The sequence below is a fragment of the Falco punctatus genome (genome assembly GCF_963210335.1).
Source record: "Falco punctatus genome assembly, chromosome: Z".
In the NCBI taxonomy this organism is placed as follows: domain Eukaryota; kingdom Metazoa; phylum Chordata; class Aves; order Falconiformes; family Falconidae; genus Falco; species Falco punctatus.
This window is the reverse complement of record NC_137586.1, coordinates 40,246,964-40,269,732: the sequence shown is the minus strand read 5'-3', so window position 1 is coordinate 40,269,732 and position 22,769 is coordinate 40,246,964. Positions and strand designations below refer to the sequence as shown.

The following is a 22,769-nucleotide window of genomic DNA, read 5'->3' as shown; positions in this document are numbered from 1 at the left end:
CCCTCTAATATTCTTTTCTAAAATATGCATTTTAGGAGTGCTGTTTTCAGTAATGTAGATGAATAAAGAATATTGTATCTGCTAATCCTGCTCTGGGATAGATTAATTTCAAAACCAAACTAAAAACACGTTTCCTTGCCTACAGAAAACATATTTGAGGCATAGCTGCTTCAGGGCCAGTGCTACAAGATTAGGTATAAGGAGAACAGTGTAATCAATTACAATGACAAGTCACCTGACCTCTGTTACTCAAGTTAAAGTGGAGTATTCAGGGAATGGACTATTCAGTGGTTCATAAGCTTTATGAATATCTGACAGGATATTGACCTAAAATTTTTTATGGTAACAGTTCTATCAATCAAACAACAAACTCTGTCCTTAAAATTTAACTCTGTTACTCAGCTGCTGTATGATGAAAGCATATAAGCACCACGACAGATGAAGAGACATGAATTTTTAGGACTGATGAATTTGAAGACTGGCAGCTTCCACTAAATTAATGTATTACCTTTGTCCTCTGTGCATTTCACTGCTGTAGGTGAAATGTCTAGTTACTTTTAAATTAATGTCAAGATCCCTGTTTGCTATGAAACTAGCTTACCTAGCAAGGCTATTCTGAAACAAGGCTAACTCTTTATCTAGCAGGTCAGTGCTAAAGCCATAGTATTCACTGAGAAACTCTCATTGACTCTCCCATGGTGTTCTAAACACTTGCTCCCTAAAGTTCTTCTTTAAGAACTGAAATGCAAGAATGATTTGTGTTTCTCACTACATCAGTTGTGTTCTAAAGCAACTGGTTAAAGGATTCATGTTTTCCAAACTTTGAGGAACATTTGCTTTAGGAAAAAAAAAAAAAAAAAGAAATTCACTACTTTTTATCACTCCACTTTTTAGTTAAGACTTATTAAAAAATACCTTAAATGATTCTTTTTTCAAGAAAAAGAAAGGAAGGATGAGAATGGTAGCAGAAACATATTTCCAGATCAATTTATGAAAGAACAAACAAAAAAAATGCACCTTTCTGAAGTGACACGAATTCTTTCATCATTGGAGGAATTGAATCTGTCATCCTTTTCTCTAAAATATTCTTCTATGCACTGCTCTTCAAAATCATGGACTTTTTTCAGTTCATCCTCAGTTATGAAAAGTTCTGTGGAAACAATGGAAAAATGTGGATCTGGCAAAAATTAACATGTGACATTAACTACATTCTTCCTATTTGGAATTCATGGACTAAACTTTCAAAACCAGGCTTCAAATTTATCTGGCATTTTGGTATGAAAGCAGATAGATGCAGCTAATTACCAGATTAGTGGCTTCAATTGTATATATTATTCTGGATACAGAAGCACTTAAGCAGGCAAATGCTGAGCAAACATGAATGTGTTTTGAATGCATGAGATCTAAACACAGCTGCTGTCAGGTCCTGAAGCCAAAGCCCACCTGCAACCTCATACAAAAATAATCAAATTAGCAGACTTCTAGGAAGGGTGTCTGGGAGTACTGAGGGTCTATTTGACATGGCAAGAGCTGGTATCTGGAGGCCACAGCAAAGTCTGTGGCAGTCAGTGTGAGTGAGTGGGAGGGGAGCGACGTGGTTGCACTTGCATCTCCAGTGCCACCACATGGCTCCAGCTCCTTCCTCATAGACAAGTGGGCTGTGGCATGGGACAATGTTGGGAAAAGATGCACATTTCTTAGCTCCCTGCCTCTGGCATATATACTGGGGGAGGTGGAGATCTACTTTGAAGAACTGATAAGAGAAGAGGAGACAAAGTGTTATCAAAATAATCTGACAGGTTTTCCATCATGCTTATGGGAGTTCATATTAAAGTGTTTGGACAAACTACTCCCCCAGTTCGAGTCAGTGTCAAGGAGAGAACATGTGTCTAAAAAATAATTACTTCTCACCATCTTTCAGTTTATCTAGGCAAAAAGTGTGTTGGGGGTAAGTATGTGCTGTTTGCTCAAAAAGCAGGAACGCTATTCCTGTATTTTCAGAAATAAAACTTAGATCTGGAAGTGTGATGGACTATAAGAAGAATTCCAGCAATAACAGACCTCTGACAACAGTAAAACAATTGCCTTTGCTTTGAAGGAACAAAGGGGGGAACAACCCCCCAGAATCCCAGAAAACCATAGCCCAATTAATGCTCTGAGGAGAGCTAAGAGTTTGGCAGTGCAGGTAGAACTAACTGATTCAGGTAAGATTTTTGCAGTGAAAAGCAGTTCTCTGCTGGAAATGTCATCAAGGCGCTGGACTTAGCCTTCATTCGTGTCAAACACTAGATATTACCAAGGGCATTGGAAAGTCCCACTCTAAATTGTCTAAGGCTTACTTAATCCATAGTCTCTCTCATCTGGGTCACTTTCATGCTTCCGCCATCTGCAGCAGAGGTGTTGGAATATCATAGTCATATGGCTGAAAATGATCAGAGGCGGTGGGAGAACAGGTCTTTCATGAAATGTCATGATTAGTTGATATCTTTGAAACTTCCAGACTTGGTTGGATATGGATTTGACTTCAAAAAATGTATTGCTAGAAGGCAAGAAGAGGAAAATAACAGCAGATTAAAATGGTTTTGGGTACTTTGCTGAAGATGATGTGACAGCACCTTAACTGGACACATTTCACTAACAGTGGCAAATATTTCCTTGTTGCAAAAAGAGGAAGAAGAACAAAAGAAATGAGTAAGTTTGTGCTTCAGCAAAGCACATTGGCAATCAGCCATTTCAAAGTATCTTACTACTGTGTTTGTCTGCTCTGTACGACTGCTGAGTCTTACAACAACCCAGTGAGACAGGAAAGTATTTTTATTCTTGTTTTCCACATTGAAAGTGACTGATGCCATAACTGAACTTCAAATTTTTTGGCTTCTTTGCCCTGATTCAGATCAGGTCTCTGTCCTTGTAAATGAGACCATGTGAAGAACTTGGCATCTCCCTCATTCCCTGGAGACAAGCTACTGCCTCTTTCCCTCTCACCCTCGCATCCTCTGAAAACGGGTCACAGGTAAAGTCTTCATCTTAGCAGCCTTCTTGGCTGTGAATGTCTATCCCCTGCCCCGTCTGTACTTCGCAATGTATCACTCACTTGAAAACAGCAATGAGGAGGTTCACCAAAAGGATGTTTGCAACCAAGAGGTAACAGGCCATGATGGCAGGAACGATCCATGCTCCTGTCTTGCAGGGAGGTAGCTGGATTATTTTGCCGTCTTCTCTGGTTTCGTTTTGACCACAAGGAGCTGGGAACAGAAATGAAAAAAAAAAAAGAAGTGCAAAATGGGAACGAATCTTGGTTTTTCAGTGTTTTTTTAAAGACATATTTATATATTTATAAAAGCCCGCTTGCCAAAGCAGTATCTTCCAAGTAACAGTAGCATTGATGCTCCCCTCAAGAAGTTTGCACTTGCTATCACAGATTTTTACAAGCTGCAGTTCTTGTTATTTTGAGTTATTTGACATGAATATCAAGATATTTCCCTCAGAAATTGCAGAAGACATGCCTGGTGTGAGTAAGCTGCCTGGTTGCATACGACTAAAATATCATGGTATTCTGGTAGTAATTAGTGGCTGTGCAAATAAAATGATCAAAATGTTTAATCCTGCAAAAAAGCTCATGTGTTTTATTTTTAATGGTAAAAGCTTGGTCTTTTTTGATTGGTGGAGAGGGATGTGATAAATAAGGAAAAAGAATTACATGAAAGTAAAGTAAAGAGGAGACATTTATTGCTGTTCACTGCACTGCCCTGACCCGCGCTGGGACATATTCATAATGGCACTCTGCTATTAAGGACTTTTGACTGCATGCCTAGAAACATCAGGGGAGTTATCAAGTCTTTGCTGTACCAGGTAAAGGGACAGGTGGGCAGCAGAGTTGCCACCTGTTTCTTTCCTGAATGCTTTGGAGCCAAAATGTTCTCAGTATCAATGTTGTAGAACTGAAGCAAGGGGAGAGAAAACATTGTGAAATTATTTTCATTGCTCATTTTTTAACATGCTTTCATGTGGTGTGGTGGGTGACCTGCATTTGCAAGTGTGGGTTCAGTTTATGTCTTCCTAGCCTCAGCCCTAGCAGTCCTAAGGACCACTGCAATCAGCTCTTCAGGAAAATAATTGAAGCAGCAGCCTACATATAAAAACCACCTTAGTAAATTTTGTGCAGCACTACAGCTAGCTTCCCCTCACCCCTATCAAAAAGAAGTTTAAGTGAGGAATTTTCAGAGTGCTCAGCACTGGCTCAGTTCCTTCTAATATCAATAAGAGTTTCCCACCGACTTCACGTTCAACAAAGTTTGCCACTGTCGTATGTTTTGGAAAATCTCACCCTATAACAAGTCCGTGATTTCCAATACGAACTATAACTTCTTCTCACAAAGGTCTTTCTGAACTTGGTTCACAGAGCATGGGATTCAGCCATGGGTGTCTGCACTGGCAATCAAATATTAAATGTGATTTGGGTACTTAGTTTTGGGCACTACATATAGCTGTTAGGTTATTACCTGTAGAAATATTATAGTTGTATGGGACAGAAGAATACATGATACATCAGCTTCAAACAAGAACTCTCCGAAAATATTCAACTCATGAAAAAAGAAATGGCAAAGCCAAATAGAAGAAATACTACTTTCACAAGCAGCTCTGTCATGTCTGGACCCATGGTGTCACTAGTCCTTCCTACTTACAAAAATACATTTCATTACTGGAACAGGCTGAGAATAAGCAGCTCTTTCTCAGAAAGCATCACCTTGCAGATCATTTAAGTTAGTGCTGATTTTATGCTTCCCGCACAGCTCCAAGCAGTGGTTTCATTTAGACATTCGAAATGCCATCTGTGAATTGTTATGAGTGTGGGACTATGTGCACTCAGCCTTCACCCAGCAGAAACTGGGACATTCAATACTTCTTGGTATCAGCACTCAATGTGAGACTTAACATTTTTGTTTGTGTGGAAACATCAACTTGCTCACATGTTGATTCAGAGCTGCAAAGTCCAATACAATACAGTACTGAAACACATCATGATTTCATCAGTAACAGAACAATTACTGTATCAGATGATGAAACCTGTTGACCTTTTTTATGTTGAAGAACAGAAGAAATAATGAGCAATGAGAGAAGTTGGTGAAAAATATATTTTAAACCTTAGATCAATGAGATCAAAAACTCAGCTCAAAGTCTGGTTAAATTCCATTTTTTCTATTTAAAAAAAAACAAACCCTAAAAAAAATCAGTTTTGACAACTACCAAGACAAAAATGATTTCTCCAGCTGTAATTGCCTACAACAAATTATTTAGAATAACATTGATACATCTGTGTCAGTTTATGGCCACACAGTCATGGCCAAATTAGACTTCCTAGAAATAAAAGATCCCATAGTCTATTCTATATATGTATAGATATTTGGTTTGTCCTGCAGGTTTGCAGAAGTTTATCTCTTTTGCACATTCTGTTGTGGGAACAGTTTTTAAATAAGAGTACTAATCCTGTGCCTTATACTTTATATAATCCACTACTTACTCTTCACATCTTCAGCTGCATGAGAAAATGTATGATGTGTGTGCAAAATGCAGAAGTCTGTGTATCACTCACATCACTGAACATCTTCCATCTTTAAACTATAACATTAATTTTAAAGGATTTTCCCCCCACAATTAAATAAACTATTTCTTTGAAATAATTACTCCCAGGACAGAAACATAAATTTGTCTCTGTGAAAAATGACAGAGGACTCAGGCAGGAGGCTGCAAGTAGCAATGATATTCTTTTTAGGTAATTAAGATACTTGTTCACATTTAAGAACTTAGAATTCTGTTTGTAAGGTGTGAGAAGACTTTGTTACACAGCATGTTTGTCTCTCCCATTCGAGTATGCTGAGTCCCAGGCACGTCTGACCTCCCTGCTACGGCAAGCTGGGGTAGTTCGCTTCCCCCACATCTGCATGTACGCCTGCACGGGCACCAACGTGACGGCCAGATGTGGATCTCAGAATTCAGACTACAACACCGGCATTACATCAGTGGGTTTGCTAATGAGCAAACAAGGCACTGCACATGTATGATATGTCAATCGGTACAAGTTCTATTATCCAACCCTGCGGTGCTTTCCCTTGAGCTTCACTCCCGACCAGGGCTCCACTGCATTGGGTCTCCATTTGATCGGCGTTGGTGTCCCCAGGCTCCCACTGTGGTAATGCTGAGCTTTCCATAAAGCCAAAGCTTTCACTTGCTGAGTGCTGTGCCTTGTCCCTGAGGGATCCGCACCTGCCTTCCATGTGTAACGTGGTTTGACCATTTTAATTACGTTTGGAGAAATGCAGTAATTTTTGTAGTATGGGTGTAAAAGGTACTGTGATAATAAACATTTTTAAAGCACAATTTTAACATGTATGAAAACATACTCCTCTTTTTACATTACAGCCTTGCTTTAACAAAAAAATACAGAGTACTTAGTTCTAGTGAAATGTTTTGCTGAAGCAAATTCTGTTAGTATAACTAGATGCCTATTTCAGCTAATTGAAAAACCCAATCAGTCTGATACGTGCAGGCCATTGGATGAAGGTTGGACATTATGTCCTAAACTCAGGCTTTAGAAGATAATAAATGGCTGGAGTTTTAATTTCAATTATGTGCATTAACTTCACTCAGCTTTCAAATATTGCATCCTGACATCTGTGGATGTATGTATGTTTTGTATCTCTTGTTGCCTCTTTCACAATCTCCTCCTATGTTTATTTTTCCTTCCTGGCTCTCGTTTACAGTTTCCTGTATGTGCCTTTCCTGCTACATACCTAACCCTTCCTCTTTCCTGGCCAGCAAAGAGTTGCAAAGCAAACAGCAGTAACCCATGCCTCTGTGTGTTTCAGGCCAAAAGCAGCGTCAGATCTCGGAAAGAGTATGTTACCCTGCTGTTACTGTCATGACATGAGCTCTGCTCATTTTTACTGTGTATTGCATGGAGGGTTTGGAAAACAACACTTGCAAATTTCCGTGTCACAAGTTTTCTCCCAGCTGCACCCTTCCAAAGTAGTTTTCAGAAGTAATGGAGAGAGGAAAGTGCACAACTGAACAACTTTGTTGCCAAATTGCTTTTTACCTTTGATGAAAAATGCCTATATAAAAATGGACACCACTTTGACAGTAAAAGTTGATTAGTTTGAAATCACAAGAAACTACAGAATGGTTTCATATGATCACAATTCTAAGAACAAGGAAACCAATAACTGTGTATTAATAACTAACAAACCAACCCATCTTTTTTTTTTTTTCTTTTTTTTTTTTTAATTCAAGTCTGGACATTTCAAATGCACTTTCATCACCCTGTTTATGAGTATATAGGCATCTTCCAATTTTGCTCTGTACTGAACCTAAAGGATGTGAAAGCATTTTGTATTTTTTTCATCAAATGTCTAAGTAACCTTACCATCTTGAAAAAAGGCTAAGCAAGCTGCCTAGGGCTGTCTACTTCTTCATTGAACTCTGGGAACTCTTAAATCTCATTGCCCTGCTCATCAGCAGCAATATCCAGGGTACTAAACAGTGTCTCATTACTTCAAAAATGTTGCTTTAACTACAACATTGTGACCTTACATGTTGCTTCTTGCCCTCAGCCACATTAAAAATGACTTTGAGGTGTCTCTCCAATCTACTGGTATTTTAACCACAATTTATAGTAGATCACTGCATTTTTCTTATTCTCTCTAGTGCTTTCTTCCTCATCCACCCCCCAAGTTTAAAAATATCCAACAAAATGGAACCCAAAATATAACCCCAGATGAGTGCTAGAAAGGGGAATGCAGCTCAGCCCAGAGAGACTTTCAAAATGGTGTGTAGGCTGTGCACAGATTTTATCCTCTGCCCTTGTCTAACTGCTACAAATACTGCCTGTTGTGCAGTGCTGCAATACAGTCGCAAAACAAAAAAGGCAAAAAAAAAAAAAAAAAAGAGGGGTGGGTGGGGAAGCATAGGTATGTTTTATTCTGTTGTGTACAAAGTTGCTCTGTTTGTTCTAATTCCAGAATGATCCATGCAAATGACAGCCCTTACAGAAAGCTCCTATGGAGACATGAAAAGCCTGAAACCTCTAAAATCATATAGAATTTAGTATAAAATTTTAATTTATACTAAGAAACCTTCAAGAATTAAAAAGATTAAAGAAATCTAACAGACTAAGAAATTTTAAAAATGTCTTTTGTAGTAATTATACTTTTTCCTTAGGTTCATTGGATAGTTAAAATGTGTATAATCATCTCTCATCTTCTGAAACAACTGCATTTGGTTACTTGGCATTCCCCCAATGCAAGTGAAAGAGAAGGAGACCCCCATCTTTTTCTCCCAAACTATGTAGGTTTTTCCAGTAAGGGAGTAGGCAAAGGGAACAAACACAGTTCAGACTGATCTTCAGATTCCAGATGGGACTTGAAATATTATCAGCTGGAAAGAAAATCCAGATGCAAATCTGACATGTGAGACACCAGGCAAATATGAAAAACAGCCCAAACCAAAAACCCCAAATTGGTGCTGGCTAACAGCACTCTCAGTTGCTTTGCCATTTGAATGTAGGAAAATGTGAGGTCTGCTGCTGATTTGCTTCAGGTGACTGCCATTTCTCAGGTTACCATTTAGGTTACCTGTCTACATTTTTTACCAGACAAACTCACTCCCTGAATAATCCTTTCCACTTCAGTATTTCTTAAATAATTCCATAGTATCCATAGTATTCTAGAGGGGCAGATAGCTTACTAAGGTGAAAACAAATTTATTTGCATGTGACAACTGTGTTGTGAATTTTTTGGCTAAAATTGCCAGCAATAGTGCCAAAGTAAGTGAGGTGAACCAAGGGAGAGATTTTACAGTGCTTGTGGATTTCCTTCCTGACAGGCATTCACTATAACAGCTAAGCGGCTGACTGCTTCCCCATGGATCCCATCGAGCAGCACAAGGCTCAGCTGGATTAGGAAAGGCAGCCTAAAAGTGAGGCAGTTGTGTATACCATCACCACTTCCCTGGCCTAGAACCCCTTTCTCCCTCAGCTAATGCGGCTGTGATGAACCATCAGTCTGAGAGGAATGAACTTTGAGACTGGTTTTGCTCTTTTTTTGAATTTACCTGAAAACCTGAGCACAATTCTAAACGATTTATTTTGCCTCCCCCTGCCCACCCTTTACAATTGATTGATAGTCAGGAATTTGTAGGAATGTAGTACTTATGTACATTGCTGATAATAAACACCACCACTGAATAGTGTACACATACTCCCAGAAGTGAGGATATAATTCTGTCCTCACTTTTGAGTTGAAGATGAGATTACATGCCAACAGGACACTAAAGCATAATCCAGTTAACATATGTATTTTAAAAATTAAATGAATATAGAAATTATGGGTAAAAGATGTAAATGTATATGACGTGCAGTATTTTAGAATGAGGCATTTAGCTAGTGTTTTAATAGTGCAGTGTGTTGAGATAAAAATCAGAGTAGACCCAGCTGAGATGGATCCAGACAAGGTGTCTGGTCAGCCTTAACGGCATGCTTCACAAATCAACAGAAAATGAAAAAGAAAAAAAAAAAGAAAAGTAAGTTAGAAATTTTAGAGTAGCATACTTTTTTGTACATTTCTCAGACACTAGGTCAATCTCCAGGAGTGTGGCTCAAATGTACATGCACTTCCCAGATGAGCACTTTTGCTGAATCCCAAACTTAGAAATAATGTAGCAATATTAAACAACAACATATAAAGAAAACCACAAAGAAACCCTTTTGGTTTGCTAAAATAATAGTAATTAAAAAATTCTGCTCCAAGCTATAAGTTCAATTGCAGTTTAGATGTAGCATAACAATTTTAAAACATGTTTATCTTATTTGAGAAAGTACAAACCCTGTAGTACTCTAACATGAATACAGTGGCTGATTTAGCTTAGAACAACTTGGAAAATACATGTAACAAAAAATTTAAAAATAGTGAAAAAATGTAAGTATAGTCGTAAAACCTTTTGAGTGCCAATCAGGTCACTTTGATTGTACAACATCACCAACCATTTGCTCATGCTCCCAGTCTATTGCAGAGGTAACACTTTCACACAACTGAGCCTCAGACAGACATGACATGTTGCACATATTTTGTGCTGAAAGAGTGGCAGATTCTAATTCCCTGCATCGTCTGTCTCTTAGGAAGGAGGAACTAGGTGCTGCTTTTCATTTTGGCATCACCACTTTTGCCACAGCTCCTAGTTTCCTTGATACAGAACAACAACGTGTCTACACTTACAGCTGGAGCTGAAACCATCAGGAATTTTGCTTTCCCTAAGCCTCAGTACACTGCATCTTTTTGCAAGGTTTAAATGCTGGGCATCTGAATAACACACAAGACTATCCCTAAATCCTTGTGCAAGGGTATGGAGCCTGCCACCCTCTTTTCACACTTAAAACCGCTGCTTTATTCAAAGGCACTTTAGTTTTTCAGGTTTTGGGGTTCTAAACTATAATCAGCACTTCATTAAAAAAAACAAACAACAAAACTTTTTGTTCAGTCAATTGCCATACTTGTTGCACTATGGTAGTTGCTTAGTACAGTATCAATAAATGGCCACTTGTAGAGGGACAGACAGAATTCTGCTTGTGGAAGGAAGTCATAGTTTTATGAGATAAACCTCTAATTATGCTTTTGGAGCAGGATGAAGTTTCATACCTCCAGTTATCATGCCTTTGAAATGAAATGAATTTTTAAAAAGAAAATAAAAGGAAAAGGAATAAAAATGAGGGAATTGGGTAAACTCAGTGAGAAGCTTTGTGATTTTAAGTGCTCGTTTACTTCCTTGCATGCCATGCTGCCTCTGAAAACAAAGTGTAAACATAAAAAGAAGTAAGCATAAACAAGAGGTTTCATCTGTACCCACAGTAATGATTCTGTGCTAACCAGGAAGAAGAAATGAACATGGAACTTCTGCAATATTTGACATCAGACATGTATATGTCTGTCCACCTGTTAAGTTGGGGGGATTACTGATGATACAGGTATGTTTATTACCTTAACTAGCTCAGGAAAAATCAACACTTTTCTTTCATTCAAACTTGGTCAATATTGAATAAACACAAGATAAATTATGAAAACACTACCCTTTCCTAAGGTAGTACATATGATAAAAAGGATATCCTAAACAGAGCTTTAACGGATGCCATCTGCCCCTGGAAAAGATACTTCTAAATGCTGCCAAGGTTTACACATATTTAAGTAGGACTGATGAACATCTGTTGCATGTCAGTGTTTGCTAAAGGTATATTGTTTGTGAATCCTTGTTCATCAACCGCATCATTTCTCATGACCACCCCTCTCCTTTGGTGTAACGCACCGGGTGTAACCAGGAGGTTTAGTTTAAATTGAAAACTGGCATTTTCCTGATCACCAGCAAAATGCATCCTGAGTAGATAGTATATAAAATACTGGCTTTCATTCTGATTGCACTGACGCGAGCAGTCTTGTCTTCCAATAAATAAATAAAGCAAAAATCTAATAACAGATTTACTGGTCCCAAAGAATTGCATCACATGGTTTAGCATAAAGGTGGTGGCAGTGAGTAGGTAACTGAGAAAAAACACACTGGATTAGATCCTAATGAGGTGCAGGAGCTGAAGGTCTAACCCAGTATTATTAGACTGGATGCTCGGTATGAAGTTAGGTATAAAGCATTTAGGTCTGAAATCAAACCAATGGATGAGAAAAAAAGAAATGACCCTTTATGTCCCAAGTATACCAACGAACTTGTGGTGGACACCTGGGAGGGTATCCCTGTCACCAATCTGGTAAAAAGGAACCATTTAAAATGTTCTTTATCTGCAAGATAATTTAGCATTACAGATTTCTGTTTAAATAATTGTGAAGTGATGCCAGAAGCATGTTCTGAAACTGACACCCCAATATTAGATGAAAAAATACTTTTGTGACCATTCATTATGATGAAGAAGTTCCTCTATCCTGAGCCATTTATTGAGCACAGACACATGATCTAATAGGACATCATCTGATCAAAATTGGATACCTGACTTTGGAGTATGAGAATCATAAACTTGCTTACGGTCTATCTGGTCTGCAAACACTTCCCCATAGATCATCCAATAAGGCATGTAAAAAATGTTTTTCGCCAGCTTCCATGAAGGCTCCTCATTGGGGAAGAGAATAGCCTGTCTTGCGACACCAAAGCTCATCAGAACCACCAACATGATGATGACGAAGTACATCATGTCTATCATCTGAATGTAATGACAGGAAAAGAGAGAGAGAGAGAAGGGAAAAGAATTATCGAGGAACTTATTTATCCATATTCTTATCATTATATGCTGCAAAAAAGTTTGTAAAAATTAGAATTTTCAAAAACAGATTTTGAAAACGTATTCTCAGTTTTACACATAACAAACTTAATTTTCAAAGCAGTGAGGCAGTATTATTGTGTCCTTGGTTTTACCCAGTGTTGCTTTTAGGAACAATTTAAATGTTATGAATAGGCTTGAAAATACAAGATACCATTTAGTCACACCTGTTGCCTGAACAGGAATATAAGTTCACTGGAATCAGCAGTCTGGTCTAGGCAAGGATCAGGAAATGATTTATTGTTCATATGCACCTAGTGGCAACTTTACCAAAGCAAAAAGGCTGACACGGATTATTTTATTCACTGGTAGTCACTGTCTTTGAGTAAAGGAAGCAAGCGACATCTAACATAAGGAGTAATGGGTGGCAGAATAGGCTGTTACTGCAACGTAAGGGACAACATGGTGGCAATCAGTGAGAAAGGAAAGCTGTGATACTGACTGGACTAGAAATCAGCTTGGTGGGGGAGTTTGACAAAGGCCATACTAAAAAAAATTAATAATGCAGATAACAGACACTAAACCATATTCTTTTTTATTGTTGAAGGCTTCATTAGCATATGCTCAAGTTTAATTCCTGAAAAAAGTGGGACAGCAATCCTAGGAGGTGCTGAACAGAGGCTGAAGATTAGAAGAGGAGCTGTGCTAGAAAAGACCTTCCAGAGGGCAGAGTAATGGGCACTAAGCAGGTACAGCAGAGATGCTTTATAACACAAAATGAATGAGAAAAAAAATGGGAGTCCCGTAAGGTCCCTGGTAAGATTCCTCTAAAATCTTTAGTTAGAGGCTGACTTACAGGTCTTCAGTTACAAGGTTTGTAAAAACAGAGCTGTTTTTCACAGATTTGGGTGTAACTTTTGTCTCTGGCCAAAACTTGACCCAAAACTCCTCTAAACTTTATGAGTTTTAATCCTTCCAGTCTCTGCATTTTCTGGCTCAGCTGCATTCTGCCTTCCCTGCAAGGCAGGCATGCAACCAACCTGCACATCAACTGGCAGCTGTATCACTCCATGGGGGACCTGCTGCAGCGCAAAAGCAGGGCTGGTCATGACAAGAGCTGGTAGAAGAGGGATGCAGTTTCAGCTCATGGATCTGGCACTGCTGGTGGGGGGTGGGGTGTTCTTCAGTTCTAAAACACGAGAGACCTGAGATCAAAGTAACACTGACAAAGTATCTGACAGAGAAAAGAGAAAGAAACAGAGGAGCAAACAGAAAAGGATATTCTCGTATTTATTGAGAGAGAGGCTGTAGGAGCAACACACCTGTAGGACAGGGCTCTGGTAGGAAAGACCCAAGGAGGTGGAAAGAAGGAACTGGGGACAAGTGGAAAAGAACAGGGGAAAACAAAAGTTTTGAGGTCCACAAAAAAGTGCAGGAAAGAAAGAAAAAAAACCTGGGGACATGACAGAGGAAAAGAAATACCTTAAAGAATTAAAAACCAGACAAGTAAATCACCAACATTCCTGTTATTCAGAGCATTAATCTTTCAAGAAAAAGATTGAAGAGGAATTTCAGACCATTGTACATCAGAGAGGTCCTGAAACAGGAAAGCTGCATAATTACATTTGGTTCTTACTGCTTTTAGGGAAGGAATTTGGAGATGAAACCTTTCTTCTCTGAATTTGGAGATGAAACCTTTCTTCTCTGAATTTGGAGATGAATCCTTTCTTCTCTGATGAAACTTTGTTTCAGGTAGAAATATATACCATGATAAGATGTAATACAATACCTATTTTAAAGTATCATGCAAGCAAATAAACACAATGAGTATGTGGTGGCAATTTAAGATAATTTCTGAAATGCTTGCAGTATTTCTGATCAGGAACCACACAGGTTTGACCTGATGTTGCAAGAAATAGAATTTTCAGTGCTATTCTCTATTCAAGCTGCATATTAGTTTTCCCCTCCTTCAACTGGCTAACTTTCTAAAACCTCACTAGCTTGTCTGAAATCCGGTTAAATAGATGGGTGAGTTTGTGCTGACTTTAATGGGCATTGTATCAGGCCCTTTGGCCTGTAGGGTCAAATAACAATCGGTATTTTAACAAGGCAATGGCCATTTCAATCATGCTGAAGCACTCGTCACCTGTTTAAAAAGGTGATAAAATGAGGAGCTGTTGGTGCAGTTTTATAAACAAGCTGGCTCCATCTCCCCATTTTTATCTGCAGAGAAGCTAAGAAAATGTAGACATTCCCACACAGTAAGTCCCACACTGTAAGGGATATACCTCTGACTCTCTTGACATGCCACAGCGATTTCATTTCATTCCCATATAAAAGGGGAGTAAATCTATCGTGGTGCAGAGATTAGGAAAGTACATTATAATAAGCACATTCTGTTACAGAAATTAGTAGATAATTATGAACTTGGTCATTCAGCTTCCTCCTCCTACCCTTCACCTTTGCTTTAGTCCATTGATTTTAAATCACTCAAGCCCATTCCTGCACCTTGCCTAATTTCACTTGCATATTTGTTCACAGTGCCAGAGGTAAAACCTATTAAAGCTATTTTGGATACAAGGTAGAGGCAGGTGAAGAGAAAATTCCTTAACAATGGGAAAGATGGAAAGAGTCATCTTTTTCCTCTCGAGTCTAGAATTTACTCACAATAGAAGCTCAGGATAAAACCTAAGGTGATAAATATGATCTGTTGAGGAACTCAATAGCTGTGGTGGGACTCTGTAGAAATATGTATAACCAGCTTGATATTTTCCATAGTACTGAATATATACTTTCAAGACCATAAAATGAAAAAGACAGACATGTGATTTAAACAAAACTGCACAAGGGAGCTCATTGCAGCCTGGAGCAAGCAGGTGCAACTCCCAGAGAAGTCTGTGCATGATATAAATGGGCTGGCCATTACACAGGGGAATAAGTTGGCTGTAAAATATATGTGAGAGGCAAATCTGTGTAACTCAAACCAGCTGGGCATTGCATGTGTGGGCAAAGTGGATGTGTCGGAGTTGCTGAGTGCATGGAAAGTTGGATGAAGCATGAAAATCAAATAACAGGAAGGCACAAAATAAAAGAACTTCCCTCCTTTAACAGTTGCCCACACCTTCAAAGTACCCTGGTAGCTAAATTCAACACCCTTTGAGTGGGTGCTGAGCCTACAGAGGCCAGTGATTCTCCTGCATTTGTTTTCCAGAGAAAGTGGAGTGAGGCCTGATTTGTTGCACACATGTGAAGATGACAAAGGAATGGAAATAATATAATTTTGCTGATTTCAACCACTTCCTTTCTGTTGTGACCCCAGGAGAAAAATAAACCACTGTTGATACTATTGGTGAAGCTAGGCTCCTACCAGCCATCCATAAGAGACTACATGGCTAATCCATTTATTATTGAACTGGTTTTCAGGCTGCCTTTTCTAGCAGCACAGATATGAAATTTCTTGTGTGTGGCATCTTGTGTGTGAAAATTACAAGAGTAGGACGGTACCTGGCTTTAGGAGTTTTATACACTGTGTATTGTATAAGCCCCAGTGACCACCAGATCCCCTGACAGAGGGACATAGTCCACGTGGGGCAGGAAAGAAACAGACGATAATGTAGTGTTTTTCCATTGGTCTTTCACCCTTTCTCTTGTTCTGCTGTCCTTTTACAGTAACGTCCAGCAAGAACTGTTGAGTGTTTTCACCTCTGTACTCCGGAGCTCTGCAAAATCCCTCCCATAAACATCCTATTGTCTTCCTTGAAGGAAATTAGTACACTTCAAAATACTGTTTGCCAGACATAATGATGCAACAACCACTTCCTTTTGTGTTTTCTCCCTCCCCTCCCCTCCCCGCCCCGCCCCCCCCCCCCCCCCCCCCCCCCCCCAAGCTGTTATTTCTTTGTCAAACCCACCACTGTGTTTGGAGTTGAAAGCTGGTAAATTGAAGTATTAAGATGATGGTCCTCCAGTTACCTGTTGGGTAGGGAGTCTAACTGGACATATATTTGTATTTCAGATTTATACCTGCTTAGAATCAGTGAGCTTGTTGTGACTAATGTAGTATCAAGGAGGGACTGCAGTCCACGCATTCATATATGTCCCTTTTTCCTGTGATGGTGAGGAAGGAGGGTAGCTAGGTCTTTTCATGAAGGACCATGGTTAAGGCAAACACAACAGACAGCCTATTCAGACTTGCTGATTATTCTCCACATAGCAATCAGACAGAAGTAATATTTGTATTTAGAAAAGTTAATATTTTGTTTACAAAACAAACAGTTTACATCTTTGACTGAATGCCGGCTTCAAGTGGGTTTTATGCTATTTAAAAAAAAATAAATCTTAAACTCCAGAACACACTAAATGACCATGATTTACACAACAAGGGCTGGATAACTGCATATAAAACATGAGCACGTATATTAGCTACATGTGTAGGTACTCAAATATGAAGGACACCTGCACGTGAATCTGTCAAATCAGCCATCTTCTTTAACTCAGTGCTGCTTTAATGCAACTTTTCTGTTGAAATGTAAAAAGGAAAAGCCAAAAAGTAAAAAATTATACATCTGGCAGCAAATACCTCTCAGTACCTCCTGTATACATTTACTATTACATAAACTATTCGTACTCCTGCCATGTTGTGTAGAGGGGACAGAGGCTGCAGTTACAAAGAATGATTTCTCATCTTATAAGGACACATCTGAACAGGAAAGATGGAAGAGCATACGGATATGGAGCAAACTATAGAAAGTTCACAGTCTTGATCATAACTATTAAAGTTTTGAACATACCACGCCTATTACAACACACCTTCTTGAAAGTCTCAAGGTACAAAACCTTCTTTTTTTTTTTACCTTAACAAACTCCTTTACAACTAGTTGAGAACTAGCATCCTTTGTATTTTCTGCAAATAAGACACAGACGTATAGGATTGACGGCTTTGCTGTTGAAGAGAGATCTCAGAGAAAGACAAGCAACACATCATCTAACAGAACAGGGAGGGTTTAACCTTCAGTTCTGGGGGTCTACGCTGAAGTTGTGATTCAATAAGGCACTAATTTATAGCTTACATGAAAATGCTAATGTAAAAAAAAAAAAAGTATAGATAAATCTGCAGTGATGTCATTGGCCAAAGAAATTAAGTCAAGAACATGTTGGTAAAATATAAGAGTACACCAGCTTCTCTTACCATTTTCCCAATCATCATAACATATGGTCCCAAATACTTGTTTACTCCGAAGATGTCTAACAATCGTATATACCAGTAAATGATGTTTACACAGTATATCACTCGGCCATCACTCCGGAGTGGCAGATCTTGCAGACGGAGCACCATCCCAACGGAGAACAGGAGGATAGCTATAAGATCAGTAACATTCCAGTACTCCTGGAGCCAAACTTTTACTTTCTGTAACAGTTTCCCAGGTTCTGACATCAATATCTGAAGGACAGAGGGCATGGAGAGGAAAGCTGTCTTAATTTAAGCTTGAAGAAATCTATAGTAAACAGATATATGCCACACAGGCCAGAAGCAAAGCTGATAGACCCCTGTCATATAAATAACTCATGTACTCCCGGATTTTTTGGAGAAACCTTCCATTTCAACCTTCTTAGCCTGTACCTATGTGTAAGATACTTAAAAGGAAAAGGATGTAAAACTTACTTGCTCTAAAAGCTCCATGAAGCCAGAAAAAATACACGTATTTCTTTCTGTTTTTCAAATTTATTGACCCTACATAGAGTCTTGGAATAGAGGGAGAAATATAGAAAGTTAATACTCACATTTAAAGAAGCTGTAGAGTTAAATAAAATTATTCTAAAATGTGTCTCAAACTGTGAAGAACTAATTCATAACCATGAAGATGTGGATTTAGCATTTAATCCAATGAGACAGTAGCTACTACTTGGACCTGGTTTTGGAAACTGAGTTCCACAACTGAGAATATAATTCACAAAAATAATTTATCTTACCTTATGAATTTATCACCATTCTATTTTCAAGATCATTTGGGAGACTTGATTGTTTTCCCAAATTACTGTGGAAACTATTCCTCAAGTGATTTCTATGAATAATTTCAGTGAGTTAACAAGCTGTTTGTTTTAATTTTCTATATTTAGTCTGAGAACATTTGAGCAGACTCATAGAGTTCCTTAAAAAGATGAATGCCATTCTTATAATTTTTTTATAATTCATTTTCAGAATGAATTTTAGGCTCATCTTTTGAGAACAATCCCCAACATCTGCTTAAAAATCCATTACAACAAATGTTCTTGATAAACTTTTGTGAAAAGGACAATCTGGGGTGAATGATTACACAAAAATGGCACACACTCCTGCCAGCAGCCTCCCACCTACTGAGCCAGTGGTGCTTAGTCCCTATCAGTGTTGCAGAGTCCTCCTGTGGCTGCTGCCACTGTTTACCTTTTTCTTTCGGTTAGCAAAGTACACTCATTGTAGGCCACACAAGTAGTGTCTTTTCCTCTGTTCTTTTTATTTATAATATGGAGTTTACCACACAGTGTTTGAAATCTGTCTTTGAGGTCTAAGTGCCTGTTGCAAGACCGTTTTTAGTTTAGTCCTCAAAAGCATTTGCTGCAGAAAATACAAATATATATGGTAACAAATTCAGCCCAGTGGTACAAACGCGCTGTTTCAGCGGAGGTCAACAGGACTCGAACCACTCACATCAGGGCTGAATTTGGCCTCTGGTGTTATTGTGGAATAAATGCACATTTGGCCAAGTGAAAAGGGCACAGCAGTAGCTGCAAGTGGGAGACACTGTGAGGGGCCGGGAATGGCAGAATAATTTCACTCTGCCTATAGACCGAGCACCACGTTAAATGTTCTGTCTCTGCTCTACAGGCCTGCTTCAGCATCTTTAGGGAGATGCATGCTATAGCCTCACATAATTAGCAAAAATTTTCAAGATTAAAAGGGGGAAATCCTATTAGCAATGTGCTACAATATTCAATGTGAATCTAAATTTTCCCCTAGTTATGGCTGGTTTTATTTAAAGCTTTTGCTTGAAATACTCGGACAGACAGATCAGCTGTAAATTTTGAATGAACTGTATTTGGAGTGGGGTGAGGATTCAAACATGGGCTTTTTAATTGTCATGCTATCACCATGTCTCCATGTCCATTTTGTTACAGCACATCTTCTTTTCCTCCCCCTGAAACATGCTTCAGTTTCTGGACCATATTTCAAGGAATATAGGTTGAGCTTTAGTATAAGTCAGAAAACCATCCTATACTTGTGAATGGTATTAAATGTGCATCACACAGAAATCTGAACAGAGAAATTCCGTGGGAGAAAAAGAAGGAGAGAGATTCTTAATTTTAAAATGGAGGAAGATGGATTTCTTTAGTGCTGTGTTTTTAACAATCCATCCGCTTTTCTGCAAAAATTAAAACAATTTTATGATAAGCCCCTTCATCAAAAATTACCCTGTGCAAAATAGTAAAAACAGATACTAAAATGAAAAAAAACCACCACCCATGCTTATTTATTTTATATTCTGTCATGGTTGGGGTGATTTTACCTCTCTCATCTTCTCTATTCCCAGAGTGAAAATGTAGGAGATGACAATCCATTCCTGTGTAGATGGCCAGCGATCCATCTTCACTAACACTATATAATTGAACAGCATCAAGTAGCCTATATATGCCAGCTGCAAACAAACAAAATGAATATCAATAATCACTATATTTATACAGCTAAGCTAGTCTCTTGGGTATGATTTGATATTCCTAATTTCACTGCAACCAGAGTTAAACAGACAAAAGAACAATCAGACAGTGTTCTGGGTTGTCTGAAAAAGCTCACATTAAATCACATACAATGTGGAATCTGCGAAATAAATGCACAAATGCTGTCTCCTCCAGCTACACCTGTCTCCCCAACAAAATTATATTAATGCTGTCCCCCTAGATCATCCCACAGTGATGGCAATACTGATACGACTATGCCAACTACCAATCTAAGTTACCTACGTGTAAAAGACTTTTCTTTCATCTGCTTCTAACAGCCTTTACTCCTCTGATGCCCTCCTCTGTGTTTTCTCTCCCTATTCACCTAACCTAGGCTGACTCTGGCATTCCAAATCCTTTTTGTACAGTCCTTGCTTGGAGCCCAGAAGGTTCTAGGTGCTGCTAGAAGTCTTCCTGCCCACTGTAGTACGGACCTAACATATACCATGATTCCCCCAGAAACACTGCTACTCCTACTACTTCGTTGCTGCAGCAAGCAGCCATGCATTTATTTGCCTGAAATTTTTTGCAAGTTTTTATGTGTAATTGTTTTTCTTTTCCTTCTCTAATATATCTACTTACCAGCCTATTTTTTGACACAGTGGAAAGTGTGGATTATGTTTTTAGTTTCTTTTTCCTGTCTTTCTACATCAGGAATGTAATGAAACTGTCAGTCAAAAAAAAGGCAAGACAGGCAAATTGCATCATCAAGCTCATAAAACTCAGAGAAACCAGTGTCACACTGGAGCATGGGCTGTAGCACTGGCGAGTGGCTGTGGCTGAAGTCTGTGGTGGCCAGAATCCAACTGCCTGTCTACTTTGCCTTTCCAACAGCAGCCCTACAAGAAAATGCTTCTTAAGCCAAATCTAAATCAGAAAGAAGATGATTCAGTTCTGTGCATGAACAATTTAGTCACTGTGGTAGAAAGCTTATTCCAAAAATCTCTATTTCAATGTAGTTTTTCTCTCTCAACTGCATGCGACTCACAACTATCGTATACTTGGTGTCAGACTTAACACGAAACAACCACAAGAGGGGCTTGAGACTTTTGGGTAAGATTATTTCAGTGTTCAGCACCTCACAGAGCAGGATTTATAGTCCTGTTGTATTTGCTAGAGAACATCACTTCTGCTCTGTGCAAAAGCCACAGGGTTTTGGCTTTTCCTCCAGCTGATAGTTTGAAGGACACTCGAGAGAATTATTTACAAAGGCCATAACTATCGGCACAGAGAAGACAGCCAACTGAACCACTGCTCTTGTCTACATAAAAGGCAGGAGGAAATGACCTCATTTGTCTTTCAGTTTGTGCATGACGACGGATTGCATTGCTCAGGTCTAGAGATTGGTCTTCGCTTAACACTCCTAAAGGAAATGGAAAGCAATATTGACTTAGGTCAGCATCTTGGGTGTGAGTCGAGTTAGCAGAAACACTGTCTGGGCAGGCAGAACTGGACGCACACCTCCCCAGCTGAAACAACACCTTGTGCAAAAAGCCAGGTGATACTGTCACCTAACACCCCTCCTCTTAGACCTTATTGATTAGTAATTATCAGCAAATTTATTAATTTGGTCTGACTCAGCAGCTTTTGGTGAGCATTTGCAGTTAGTATGGCAAAAGAATAGGGACATTAAAGTTACAAAGGTGACAGAAACCGCCAGACTTTCAGTGTAACTAGGGGCTTTTGCTTCTTCTTGGTTTTCTTATGAGGTGTTAGGGTTTTTTGGTTTTGGGTTTGTGTTTTTTTTTTTTTTTTTTTGTCAATGCAAATTTACTGAAAATTGCTGAAAACTTTTGCTTGGGAAAATAAAGGATAAAAAAACTTCTTGATTTAAGAATAAAATGATGCTGAATCTGCACCACTTTAATCCAATAAACAAGCCCTTCAGATAGTGAGTGACACCCTCCTTCTCCCTCCCCCATACCTGTAACTTGCTCCTGCCTTCCAGGAGGATGTCCTGATCCCACACTGTGATCAAACCTCAGTACAGCTGCCCATGCTGGTACTCAAGTTCTTTGAAAGTGCTACTACAGATGTAACTGAACTCTCTTCTTGCTTTCACATGGTTTGACAAAGAGCTAGAGGCTGTCATTTTCACCCCTGAAGGCAGTACCTGAAGAAGCTAAGGAGAGGAGTGCTTGCTAAGAAGTTTCTAGGGTGAGTTGCTCCCCACCCTCCCTATGGATGTTGTTCCATTCTATAGAAAATACTTGAATACTCATTATGGTAAGGATCAAACAAGGAAATTGTACCAGCAGGAGAGTGCTTCAAGAGGAGACTACCCTCCCTTTTTCTCACTGATTGCAATAATTAGATTATTATAAAGTGAAGTGGCCCCAAAACGCAAAAGTTAGGGCAAAGCTGTTTTCATGTTTAGAAGATGAGTCTTACTTGGGTTTCAATTCCCTCTGCAGCTATTCCTCCTCCTCAGAGGTAGAAATTTGGTCTCTTATATCCTTCTAAAATCTCAGTCTAAGGCTAATAGTTAAAAGGGGAAGGCCATCCTCTTCTCAAGCAATCTGTGAGACAAAACCTACGAATCATGGTTTTCAATGTAACAGCACAAAACAAAACGGAGTAGTTGAGTTTTGAAACTAGTGCACATCCAGAGAGAAAGGCTAAAGTTTCTTTGGGTGAGAAAACACTGCTGAGCCAAAATGTTACTTACTCAAACATTTCCACCTTTAACCTACTTGTGTATTTCAAGAATGAAAGT

The 22,769-nt window shown here is 38.9% G+C and overlaps 1 protein-coding gene across 3 annotated transcripts in view; it reads right to left on the bottom strand.

Moving 5' to 3' along the window:
* Positions 1–22,769, bottom strand: part of TRPM3 (transient receptor potential cation channel subfamily M member 3) — a 309,277-nt gene that overhangs the window by 21,373 nt on the left and 265,135 nt on the right. For all 3 annotated transcript variants that reach the window (XM_080371682.1, XM_080371684.1, XM_080371683.1), the window contains 6 exons: positions 19,846–19,974; positions 17,493–17,744; positions 12,073–12,247; positions 3,095–3,245; positions 2,340–2,539; positions 1,018–1,150 (listed from right to left, as the gene is read on the bottom strand). In XM_080371682.1, the coding sequence (XP_080227808.1) occupies positions 1,018–1,150; positions 2,340–2,539; positions 3,095–3,245; positions 12,073–12,247; positions 17,493–17,744; positions 19,846–19,974 (1,040 nt within the window). The remainder of the gene's footprint in view (positions 1–1,017; positions 1,151–2,339; positions 2,540–3,094; positions 3,246–12,072; positions 12,248–17,492; positions 17,745–19,845; positions 19,975–22,769) is intronic.